General features: G+C 41.1%; 1 protein-coding gene across 1 annotated transcript; it reads left to right on the top strand.

Moving 5' to 3' along the window:
• Positions 1-449: 449 nt before the first annotated feature.
• LOC124545765 (pupal cuticle protein Edg-91-like) lies at positions 450-4,365 on the top strand. The gene is made up of 2 exons (XM_047124710.1): positions 450-687; positions 4,172-4,365. The coding sequence occupies exons 1-2, from the start codon at positions 450-452 to the stop codon at positions 4,363-4,365; spliced, it is 432 nt and encodes a 143-aa protein (XP_046980666.1).
• Positions 4,366-13,613: the final 9,248 nt, after the last annotated feature.

The following is a 13,613-nucleotide window of genomic DNA, read 5'->3' as shown; positions in this document are numbered from 1 at the left end:
GCCAACTGCCCAACACTACAATAGCGAACAACAACGCAAACCAGCCACAGACTGCACACAGCACAGCCAGTGATTTTCATACAGAGCGCTACCTGGCGTTACCAATATAAAAACCTAAACAGCCTACTTATAAGCTTCCTTATACCAAGATAACACCTTCTCGAACTGCTAATATTTCAGCAATGTAATCAGACGCTCCATTAGGTATAGCATTCCTCCAAGTGTTTGTTAAAGGACAGTAAAAAGTATATTCTGTTCCTTGCAGTGGATTGGAGACTTCCAGGTAGATTTGGACGTAATTTGAGCAACCAAGTTCTGGTTGTCTTCTGTACTGGTTTTCAAAGAGGGAGAAAAAAAATACCTCGTTTCCCAGGCAAGCTAGTTCGCACGGATAGCTTTATCCTGATACAAGTGTGTGTTTGCCACAGATGTCGAGAGCAACCGCTGTGATGGCGCTGGTGTTCCTGCTGTCCGCCCTGGCCCAGCACGCATGCGCGGGAGGGATGGGTCAGGATGACGAAGACGACGCAACGACAGGGCCGCGCAGGGGACGGACTTTCGGCCTCCTGGGGAACGCCCTGTTCGGCGAAGGGCTGCTTGGAGGCGCTGGCGGAGGAGGAGGGCTCTTCGGGAGCGGCAGACCCGGTCTCTTCGGTGGCATCCTAGAGGGGCTCTTCGGCGGCGGCGGTAAGTTATAGTAGCGACCAATGTGTGAGAGCATGGAGAAGACTTCTCTAGTGGTCTTACATTTTCCGTCATGAATTTCTTCTTGGTTAGACCGCGTCGTATTATAAAATGTAGCAACATGGCCTTCATCGTGCATCTTAATCCTACCGGAGTGAGTAGCGTAAAATCCCTTTATTTCGTGAACAGTTCAAAACATCGAAACGAGATTTTTTCCACATGCTAGTATGCGGCCCTTCTGTTGATGCGTACGAGAACAAAGTTTCTACGTGCAATCATTTGCTGATGAATTTACCTCTTAGACGATGGGCGTTAGCAAGAGAATTCATTTTATCACAGTTGATCCGCACTAGATAGTGTTCTCGTTTCTGTTACTCCTTCCAAACTGTTTTTATATTAATTGTACATAGGACTATTTCACCATTAACAACGCCAACTCCATCCCACTTCAGGTCAGCCCCAAGGACCTCTCTGCTCTCCACTCCTCCATGTTCGCCTGCCTAAGCCAGTTCTTGTATATCTCCTCCAATAAGACGATGACATATCGTCACCTACCCTACCTTCCAGAAATCCAATCCATCCTTCCAGATCCGTCTCAGTTAATTCATGTGCTTTTGCAACAAGCGTGTCCTCAAAACAAAACCTTACGAAACCCAGGCAACAATTAAAGGGCCAACCACATGTAGCTTCTGCCCCTGCTTCTTTTAACCTAGAATTTACAACTGTCCTATTCAGTTAACTAACAGACTAAAATACCACGTACTAACGCATGGTCACCAAATAACAGGGAAACCCCATCTACTAACCATACAACAGAAAGACCACAATAAATTAAAACTACTAGAACCACTAATCGGACGAACATAGGAACTGCACATCACCAGCTCCACCCTGTACTTAGCGAATGTAGCATTAATTTCCAGCTCTCCAAAATTCTATCAACATAGATAATACAATGGTATGCACTTCGCTTAGCTTTTCTGATTCGCTTACCCTGTCCTGCAAGAATCATCTGTCAACTTATATAAATTCTCCACCCTTCGCTTCTATATTAAACACCTATGAATATCCGACATCACCTGCAAACTTGACACAAACCCCCTATAGTTTCTCTCCAGCTCTCTGATCCTGATACTCTGCAGCATCTGTATCAACAAATTCCCCCAACACTGCATCTACACACTCTCTTCACCCTCTCCGAACGAATTTTTTCCACCTCCCCTCACCTGACGATGAAACCTGCCCAGATATATACCTGCACCGGCAGATATAGTAAAATCTGCTTCCCCACCCTCCTATCCTCGCCACTCACCTCCACACATAGCCTAAGGCTTGGTTCGGAAACTTCCTTCAGTTACCCGAAAAATCAGGCAATTATATTATTTAAAATTTTTTTGAGAAATTAGGTTGTGTATCGTTTTGGTTATTTTGAATTAATTTGTTTCGATTTAGGCATATTTTCTTCGTTTAGTATATATATATATATATATATATATATATATATATATATATATATATATATATATATAAGCATCAACCTACATGAAACTCGTAACACACACCACTCCAAAACTTACATATCCTATCACATCCTCATTCCTGGCAGTCTGCACAAACTCTACACTTCATATTCTCTGTGTAAATATTTCAAACAATCAATAAATCGACATTTAATCTTTTTACGGAGCAACTGGCCATCTGAATTTTATTTCGTAAAAATATTTACTTTTTGATGCCAGGTAAATTTTTTTTTATATATTTAGGCAGCTGGACCATTTGGTGCCTTGTCCTCATGTATGTCAGATACCACTTGAAAATAGCAAACAGCCGAATTTGTCCAATACTGCACAACAAACACCAATTTTTTCGTACATCCATCCTCAACTCAATTGGATAAGGGGACAACAGTTGATGAATATATAGGGTGTTACAGGTTTAAGTCCAGATATTTTTAAGATTATTCTCATTTACTGTTCCGTCTCATTTGCATATTTTTAATTAGGCTACACGTTTCGATCACTATGGATAAGCTTCAGAACTAAGCTGTTGCGTCAACAACCCGTTTTGTGTACACAGAACTACGTATCAGAGTACAGAGCAACTGAGGCAAAAACAATAAGTGAGAGTTATCTTAAATATCAATACAGCTTCTGAATCTCTCAAGTCGAATAGTTCGGCTACGGCACAGATATTTTTATTAGTGACTGAGGACAGTGTAGTGAACAACATTACATCAGTATTTACGTCATTTGCAGACTAATAATTATAGCTGTTAGGAGTAGTACGTTTTTAGGTTAGTTAGTACCTCAAAATACATGTTGCAAAAGCAAGCTATGAATACATATTTTCCACTGGGCAGCAGGTCAGGTGTTGAAGTGAGGGCGCGTGGATGCAAAACGTTTAGTCGGCACTGACAAGCGTAGTCCATTTAGCGCTACAGGCCACGATAGTGATGAAAACATCACCTAGTAACTTATGTGACGTATTTGCTAGAAGAGACAAAAAACAACTCACACATTGAAGTTTGTACAAAATAAGATACCAGATCACAATATCTGTAGGGGAAGTAGTTATACTACGGTCAGCCGTGTGTCTGTATCTATTTATGAAATTGCGGCCGGTTTCGGTGATACATTCCAGGATCATCAGGCCCTTTAATTGGCGTACAGTGGTCCTGTAACCAACTGTACACAATGCCATAAAAGGGAATAACAATCGGCGCTGTACTGGTGACATCGCGCATGAGAAAATCTGAGGACACCGATTTGTACTCCCTTTTATGGCATTGTGTACAGTTGGTTACAGGACCACTGTCACAGCTCGCTATAATACCACTATTTGCGGCCGGCCGCGGTGGTCTAGCGGTTCTAGGCTCTCAGTCCGGAACCGCGCGACTGCTGCGGTCGCAGGTTCGAATCCTGCCTCGGGCATAGATGTGTGTGATGTCCTTAGGTTAGTTAGGTTTAAGTAGTTCTAAGTTCTAGGGGACTGATGACCACAGATGTTAAGTCCCACAGTGCTCAGAGCCATTGAACCACTATTTGCAATTGAAGGTCCTAGCGACGGTGGAGTGGACCACCGAAACCGGTCGCATTTAAATAAATAGAAACAGACACACAGTTGACGGTGTGATCATTACTTCTCTTATAACAACAATTACAGTTTACGATGGAAATGTTATTTCAGTAATTTTGTACTACTGTGATACAAGCCCAAAGGAAAGCAGTGTAAGTTCATTGTTTCGTCACTCGTAATTCATGGCTGAACGGTGTAAAATTCAAAAACTATTGACTCTGTTTTTCCAAAATATTGATGTTTTACAAAAGTTGTAGAATATGAATCCACGTGCTACTGCCAACAATGCGCCATCCACTGGCAGACATTCCTAAATTAAATGAAGTTGTAAAGTATATGCTTTGATTTCAGTAAGAATCTTTTCCTCGTTGTTGCTATTGTGATTAGGATGTGATGGTTGCCCTGTGTGCAGGTGTGAGACCGCTGCCGATCCTTCTTCTAGGGTCCGGAGGGTGGCTGTCGCCCTTTCGCAGGCCCTACCGGCCATCTCCGGCGGTGCCCTACTACCCCAGGCCCTACGGCTTCCAAGGGTACCTCGACGACGACGGCGATTATTACTACCGCGGCGGAAGCGAAGCTGACCACTTAGTGCCGGAGTTCCACTAGCGCAGAAGCGGTCACCTCCACTGAGACCATCAAGTGCACTCGCCTTCTCTCTAGCAGCTATTAAATAATCAGGAAGTGTAACGCAAGTACACCCAAGATTATTGACCAATGTTATTCACAGATCTTTTCTGCTACAACTTACCTGTATGCCCAGGTTTGTGAGAAATCTCCCGTCCCCATCCCTTAGGATCGAAAGACACCTTTAGAGAGACAAATGTTGACGTTGTGATCTTATACAGATTTTAGTGATCTGTAGTACAATTCATTCCAGCGACATGACGTCTGATGTGATGTGACACTTTATGATACACGTCAGAGGCCCAAAATATGGACAATGTGCTTGTGCCCAGTGTTACAGCCACTTTTTCTCCGGCTGTATATTTCTGTTGTGTTACTTCGTAAGGTTCACGTAGCTTCACCACTTCTAAAGGGTGAATAGTAATCCTAACTCCTGGAAAAAGAAAAATTGTTTGCATATATTTAGTATGTTTTAAGTAATGTGATACGCAAAGTTTTTAGGTATTGGGGAAGTAATGAAGGGTTAAAATGTAACTTGGCACCTGAATGTCTCTTATATCTGAAGACTGTATACTGAAAATTCAAAATGGTATGCTTTCCCCTCTCTTCATATATTTCAGCTGCTGAATTAATTATCTCCTTTCTGCGTTCCAGAAATGGGAATACAAAGCGTTTTATATACATGCGGCTGTAACAGCTTCCATCTGTTTACCTTATTGCTTTTGCTCTTCTACTTGTTTTATTGCTCTAAGCAATTCGTTATTACGTTGGAAAGTTGTATATTTAATGTTATTATTAAAAGTTGATACGAGTTAATTAGTTTTATTTTATGATGTACTGACTTCATGTGACTTATAAATATAATTTGATACATTACAATTTTTTTCTTGGCAAATCACCCTAAATTAAATCCTCTAGCTTCTTTTCGTACACCACCCTACACTGTACGTTATTCTCGCACAAACTATCAGCTGACGACGGTTCACTGATTGACTGGTGAGCATTTTCCTAATGTTTCAACTTGTTTACTGTCGACTCCAGTAAGGAGACGAGTTACGATACCTCGGGCGCTTAAACTGTGCCCTAGTACAGGAGAGTCAAAGTTAGTTTTATGTTACATTCTTAGTAACGTCATGCTTATGTGAATGATGCATTGCGATACGTTTCTGAACAGGTACTGAAGAGACGAAGTGGATTGTAAAAAAAAAGATACAACGTTATTTAAAAAATTGATGGTGCTGTTTACATCTTCGTAGCGGATAAACTTACAACAAAGGAAATCATTATGGTTAATGTCCCTCTGGTAGCCAAATAAGATATGTTGTAACCTCCCCACAAAAATGAAAGATTAAATTATTTAAATGTGAATATTCATCGTGGTAAGTGTAACCTCACCGTAATTATTTTTAAATGATATGAATTGAATAAAAAATGCAAATAGTGCCAAGTGTTAGCTTCCCACAGTAATAAAACTCAATGATAATAAAAATGTAAAAAAATGTTAAGTCCCAACAAAATTAACATTAAGATCAATCTGCTAAATTTTATAAGGTCATCTGTGCTGACCTTAGGCCCTGTGCAATAATCAACCTGATAAAATTGATTCTGGGAGGAAAAGCAAAGGAAATATTGTTTCAATTATAATGATTATTTTCTTAAAAAGATTGCTTTGAGAACAAAATTATTATTGGGGCAATTCTTGAACAAATTAATTACAGTTAACATACATTACATTATCAGATGTGCGCAATGCTGCTTCATTACCTTATTTAAAATATATACTTCGTCCCGAACCTTGACCAGAGACCCATGTCGACGCCCGCCGACTCCTCACACACAACTCCGACTGTCTCTCGCGCGCGCTACTAGCACAGACTGAACTACATGCTCTCGCGACTTGCTACGTACATCAACTGCCCTCACGCGCGGTCAAGTGCAGACTAGCCACGATAAATAACTCTCTGGTCAGAGATTCTGTCATGCCTCGCCATCGCTGCTACTGAATACATACGTGTTTCAATGTTTGACACATTCTTTATTTTTCTTATGGACGAAAAAATCATTTGAGGTGGTCAGGTTTAATGGGATACCGTGTATGGATTGTGTTTATCCTTTGTGTATTAACTTTCTTCATTGTGGTCTTGTATTTTGTTTGTAGTGCATGCGTGAATTAGAATTAAGCCGACTCACGGAATTTTCTTTCTTGAGTAGGGTTTTTCATCCTTCGATGACACCATTGGTACTGGTCACTTTTGTCTGGAGTAATATACACATTCAAAGTGTTCCAGTTGCTGGATATTGCTATACATCTCATCGAAAAGTTCGCACTGTACCGGGTGAGATGGCGCATTGGTTAACACACTGGACTCGCATTCGGGAGGACGATGGTTCAAATACCAGACCAACTATCTAGTGGTTTCCCTAAATCGCTTAAGGTAAATACCAGGGTGTTTCCATTGAAAAAGGATCTGTCGATTTCCTTCCCCTCCTTTCGAAATCCGAGCTTGTGCTCCGTCTCTAATGACCCCACTGTCGACGGGACGTTAAACTCTTATCTTCTTACCTTTGTTCTTCGAACTGTGTAGTATAAAGGACATGGTAATACCAACATGTAAATGCTTAACCATTCGTTTATTAACACTGCCAGAATTCTACCAATGTCTGATAAAATCTTAAAATAATTACAAATAGAAATGTTTTTTATGTGCTACATCAGTTTTTATTAATACATTAACCATATTTACGACGACTGACTGTCCAAACTGGAAATAAAATATCGCAGAACAGTCAGAAGCTTTTACATTTAAAATTGTGAAGTTGATCTTAACTACAGAATTCACACATCAATAGTTACAAACAAACACCTTCCGAAAAGGCCTTGAAGGCCCAATGGTACCGACTGATCGCCGTGTCATCCTCAGACCCAAGGCATCACCAGAGGGGCATGTGGTCAGCACTGCGATCACCCAGCCGTTGTCAGTTTTAGTGACCGGTGCCGCTAATTCTCAAGCAAGTAGCTCCTTAATTGGGCCCACAAGGGCTGAGTGCACCCCACTCGCCAACAGCACTCGGCAGACCCGGGCAGTGACCCATCCAAATGCTAGCCAAGCCCTACAGCGCATAACTTCGGTGATCTAACGCGAACTGGTGCTACCACTGCGGCAAGGCCGTTGTCAATCAATAGTTACATTTTAAAAATGAATTCGAATTGACTGCTGTGATTTTCCTGTTTTTTTCTTCATATATTTGTAAATGAAGCTTAATTCACCAGAGATCGAAAGGAAATCGTGCGCGTTTTCCTGTAAAAAGGTGCTAATGTTTTGTATATTGTACTAATAAATTCGAGTATTGTCTTACTACCTTTATTTTCTGCTTGCAGAATGTCACTGTAGCTCATGTGGCTGCTTTTCCACTCGAACATGCCAAGAAAAGGTTGAAATTCTTTCTTGTGTAAACTCTGCTTAGCAGACCATGAAAGCCTCGACAGTGGTCTTCCACTGAAAGATTTTAGATATTATAATTTCATAACTGGACTAATAACCCGGATGTCTCCCTTCTGCTGGCACATCTCTGCCAATTTCTCGAGCTGAGCCTGCTTCCCTGACTGAGCCAAAGCCTTAACTTGTCATGGGATCCTCCTAAATCCTTCCAAACTGTAATAACACTCTCCTGATGAGTGAGACTGATATCTCCGAGAGAAAAGTGCAACATGTGTTCCGCTTACCCGTACTCTCCAAGTAGATGCTGCGAATTTATCACTTTACTGTAACAAGGTGTTTACTGCTTTGATTGTATGTGACAAATTACAATCTGTGACAGGCTTGCAACGATCAGTTCCACATTTGGATGTTGGTACACTTACTGCAGTTTCTTTCATGCAGGCGTCGTTAGATAAAGACTTTGAGCGAGCGGCTAATATTTTGTTGAGAAACAGCTTGGTTAGCCAATAAAATTTTGCGATCCTTTCCACACGTTTCAGCACGCACTCTTAGCACCTAGATATTAATCAGATGTGGAGGCGTCACATTCTAAGCTCTGACAACAATTTTTAAATTCAACTCAACTGTGAAGTTAGTGGTAAGTGATACTGTAAGTCGAAGACAATGGCACAGGGAAAAAAAATCGAATTTTTCAGCGCAAGCTTCTTACTATCGCACGATGTCTGTGTGTGTGTATGTGTTAGTAAAGTACATATTTATTTACTTTTTTACAAATAATCAGCATACATGAAACTGCTCCGTGCCAACAGTCCGCGCCTTAATAGCATGAATGAAATTCTTTTGAAAAAATAATAGTTGAGCGTGGCTGCATCGCAGTGCAAACGCAGAATGTGATCGAGGAAAATACCTTTAGAGGCAGGCACGACGGCTTCTTATCAGCACCATTAAATTTCTTGCCGACGATTAGGAGAACCAAATAACAACGCTGAAGGAAAAGTGTCAGAAAAATATTAAAGTTGTGTAATTCAGTGGTGTGCAAATGCGGAAGGAGCGGCACAATCCCTAGGACTGTGAAATTGAGGTACCTGTCCCCAGGAAGAAGAAGAAATAGCAACCTCCAGTCCTGTGTTTACAATATTATAAACCTAAATCCATCCACTTACAAGACAGAAGTTGAATGACATGCAATACCTCTACATATTAATCAGTCTTAAGGGAACTATCACTGTTGCATACTAAAGCTATACTTCCATGCTGTCACTTCATATTACAATATCAGAAAAATTTGATCGATGTGAAACATCTGTAGTGTTAAACAAGCACTCAATACGTACTACTTAAGTAAGTGATACATAATATATGTCAAAGCATTATGAAACGTTAATGAGGATTTCCTAGGTTTAGAAACGTATATATTATTATGAAAGGGGAAAAAATCTTAAAAAGCTTTTAAAAATTTGCCTTTCTTCCTTCCATTAGACGAATGTAGATGGAGCTGAAGAAGTACCAGACGGAGAGCAGCGTTATACAGAGGTTTTCTCCGTTGTGTCAAACTCGACGCTGAACTGCGCGGCTGGCTACCGCAGCAGACACGTTGTAGGGCGTCCCATCCCAATGCGATGACCTGGTACAGGTTACAACACATTTTTAAAAATTCATAATAATTACTACGTGCGAAATCACGCTATTCGTTCCATTCTCCTGAGGTTTTAGCCAGTGTGCGTAAATCTCAATTTCACCCAGCACATTCAAGTACTGCCCTTTAGGGGCCATATGTACACTCATGCTCATAAATTAAGGATAATGCTGATAAATGGTGAATCAACGCTCTGGTGGGCGGTTTGCGGGTTTAAATCAGTTCGGGGTATGACCATGCGGTGCATTTGTCCTGCGGTCGTCGCACGTCGGCGCTGGTAGCAGTCCACATACGCAGAGGTGTGTTCATACATGTCAGAGTACGAAGCAGCGAGTAAGCGTGCAGACGGCCACGGAGATCTGAAGATAGCCTCGCTCTCGACATTACCGCAGCCACTGGAACAGTTGTCTCCAGACACACAGTCTACAGACGACTGAAAAGACATGGTTTATTCACCTGGAGACCTGCAAGATGCATTCCACTGACCCCTGGTCACAGGAGAGCCCGTAAAGCCTGGTGTCAACAACGCAGTACATGGTCATTGGAACAGTTGTCCCATGTTATGTTCACGGACGGATCCAAGTATAGTCTGAACAGTGATTCTCGCCGGATTTTCAACTGGCGTGATCCAGGAACCAGATACCAACCCCTTATTGTCCTTGAAAGGGACCTGTATGGAAGTCGTGGTTTAATGGTGTAGCGGGGGGGGGGGGGGGGTTATTATTATTGGTGCACGTACACCTTTGCATGTCTTTGACAGGCGAACTGTAACAGGTCAGGTGTATCGGGGCGTCATTTTGCACCAGTAAGTCCGCCTTTTTAGGGGTGCAGTGGGTCCTACCTTCCTTCTGATGGATGATAACACACGGCCCCACCGAGCTGCCATCGAGAAGGTGTACCTTGAAACAGAAGATATTAGGCGAATGGACTAGCCTGCCTGTTCTCCAGACCTAAGCTCCATCGACCACGTCTGGGATGCTCTTGGTCAACATATCGCTGCACGTCTTCAAACCCCTACGACACTTCACAAACTCCGACAGGCACCGGTGCAAGAATGGCAGATCTGTGTCTTATGTAAATGATGACTAACTGAAACCCTCAGCTGCCGACAGGTGTTGTTGATATACCTCGATGTGGACAGCTGAAAATGTGTGCCCCGAACGGGACTCGAACCCGGGATCTCCTGCTCACATGGCAGACGGTCTATCCATCTGAGCCACCGAGGACACAGATGAATAGCGCGATTGCAGGGACTTATCCCTTGCACGCTTTCCGTGAGACTCACATTCCCAACTGTCCACAATTATACATATGTAATGTACCTTATAGCCATTTGCCCATTCACTCATTACTCGCACACGCTTTGGCGATTCCCGTAAGAGTTTGAGCAACCTGTGCGCATTCTCACAGACGAAGGTCAATGGCTGGGTAGCCTTTAACTGTATATATGAAGACAGTAACTGTTCTCGAAAGAACAGAATACTGTCTTCATTGTAACCTCCTGACAAAATAATTTATATATTTATTATGGATAATGATTGTGAGCCAAATGTAACCCCACGCAAAATAGTTCACTGCAACCTCTCAACAGCAAATGTTAACATAAATAATATTCACATTAAGTGTAACCTCACCACAAAAATATTTAATATTATTTGGTTAATGATTCCAATTTTAGTGTAAGCTCAGAACAAAATTGGTTCCCATTTAATGAAAGCTCGAAACAGAAAAATTCCTAAATCTCGTAATAAAAAATAAATTCAGTAACCTGGTAGAATTTGGACGACAGAAGCCCTGCGTCATGGCCCTGTAAGATCATTCCGAATAAAAAAAGGAAACATTCTTACCTCAATAAAAACGGCAAATATATCTGCTCTTATGTAAAAAAATTTCCGACACAGCTCTGCGCAATGCTGGCCGATAGATTTGTCATTTATGAAAGGAAGCAACTGATTTTTCTTTTGCAGCAATAGGAATGATCATGGATTGAAGAAATTAGTAAATTCTTTAAATTGAAATGAATGTTTTTTAGAAATTACTTTATATCACGAAGATTATTATTACGACATTTTTAAAAGATTTACATGGGACTTTACATAACATTACTAGATATGCGCGAGGCTGCTTTTTTACCTTATACATAATACTCAGGCTCCGGCATCGCTGCACCGCGACTGGGCCAGCCAACATGATTCACCAGACCAGAGCAGACAGGCGACTGCTCGCTAGCAACAACTTACTGCAACTGCTACACAGTTCGTACTGCAGTCAACACTGCTCTTTGGTCTCAGATTCTCTTATAGCTTACATATCGCAGGCAGCACATACCTCTTACATAACCCTCCACTAGGGGGGGGGGGGGCAAAAATTTGGCAGCGATGGTGAGTCAATTGGACTTGCCATGAACAACAAATTTTTCTAAAATCTACTTAATTTACTAAGTTGACAGTCACAGAGTATATATATACATGTAAGTACAGAACATGAAACGAAATAGAGTCCACATGCACTGACCACAGAACACATCAAAAAATCACAAAATATATATGCAATTTTTCTTAATTAATTAAGTTTACAGTCACAGAGTATATACATATATATAAGTGCATAACATGAAATGAAATAGAGTGCACATGCACTGAGTACAGAACATATCAAGCAATGACAAAATGTATACGCAATGAGTACAAAACATATTAACAAATGACATAAAGTGCATACACACTGTAGTATTTTTTTTTTTTTACCATTTTACTAGAACTAGAATAGGAAAGGGAAGGATTGCATCATGGTTGTAGCACATTAGGTTTCACGTAGCTGCACTGAAAGTCCATATCTTTCTACAGAAGCACAACACCAAGTGAGACAATCTGAAGTTCTCTTCACTGAAGTATTAATCAGTGTAGCCAAGACACTGAAATGTCGTTGTAATATTCCATGTTATCATTTTGGTAGTACATTAGGTACACCAAACAGTGAACCATAATAAGATCTCCATTGTTCAAGGTGGTGGATACCATGATGTGTCAACACCACACTCATTCACCAACGTAGAATTAGTGCAGAAACCAAATATATTGCTCCATGATCATAAGGATAGACAGGACAAACGTATATTGCAGTAATTTCTGGTAATTAGGTCAGAAAGTCTCATGCTAGTCATCATTGAGAATTACACTAGTCTATCAACCGATTTGACTAATTGTTGGCACTCATTGCCTAGTTACTGAACACTTCTGTACTATGTATGAAGTTGTTGTTGTTGTTGTGGTCTTCAGTCCTGACACTGGTTTGATGCAGCTCTCCATGCTACTCTATCCTGTGCAAGCTTTTTCATCTCCCAGTACCTGCTGCAACCGACATCCTTGTGAATCTGCTTAATGTATTCGTCTCTTGGTCTCCCTCTACGATTTTTACCCTCCACGCTGCCCTCCAATACTAAATTGGTGATCCCTTGATGCCTCAGAACATGTCCTACCAACGGATCCCTTCTTCTGGTCAAGTTGTGCCACAAACTTCTCTTCTCCCCAATTCTATTCAATACTTCCTCGTTAGTTATGTGATTTACCCATCTAATCTTCAGCATTCTTCTGTAGCACCACATTTCGAAAGCTTCTATTCTCTTCTTGTCCAAACTATTTATCGTCCATGTTTCACTTCCATACATGGCTACACTCCATACAAATACTTTCAGAAATGACTTCCTGACACTTAAATCTATACTCGATGTTAACAAATTTCTCTTCTTCAGAAACGCTTTCCTTGCCATTGCCAGTCTACATTTTATATCCTCTCTACTTCGACCATCATCAGTTATTTTGCTCCCCAAATAGCAAAACTCCTTTACTACTTTAAGTGTCTCATTTCCTAATCTAATTCCCTCAGCATCACCCGACTTAATTAGACTACATTCCATTATCCTTGTTTTGCTTTTGTTGATGTTCATCTCATATCCTCCTTTCAAGGCACTGTCCATTCCATTCAAATGCTCTTCCAAGTCCTTTGCTGTCTCTGACAGAATTACAATGTAATCGGCGAACCTCAAAGTTTTTATTTCTTCTCCATGAATTTTAATACCTACTCCGAATTTTTCTTTTGTTTCCTTTACTGCTTGCTCAATATACAGATTGAACAACATCGGGGAGAGGCTACAA

Source organism: Schistocerca americana, chromosome 8, assembly GCF_021461395.2.
Source record: "Schistocerca americana isolate TAMUIC-IGC-003095 chromosome 8, iqSchAmer2.1, whole genome shotgun sequence".
In the NCBI taxonomy this organism is placed as follows: Eukaryota; Metazoa; Arthropoda; class Insecta; order Orthoptera; family Acrididae; genus Schistocerca; species Schistocerca americana.
Note: the sequence above shows the minus strand (reverse complement) of the source record. Positions and strands in the feature narration are given on the sequence as shown.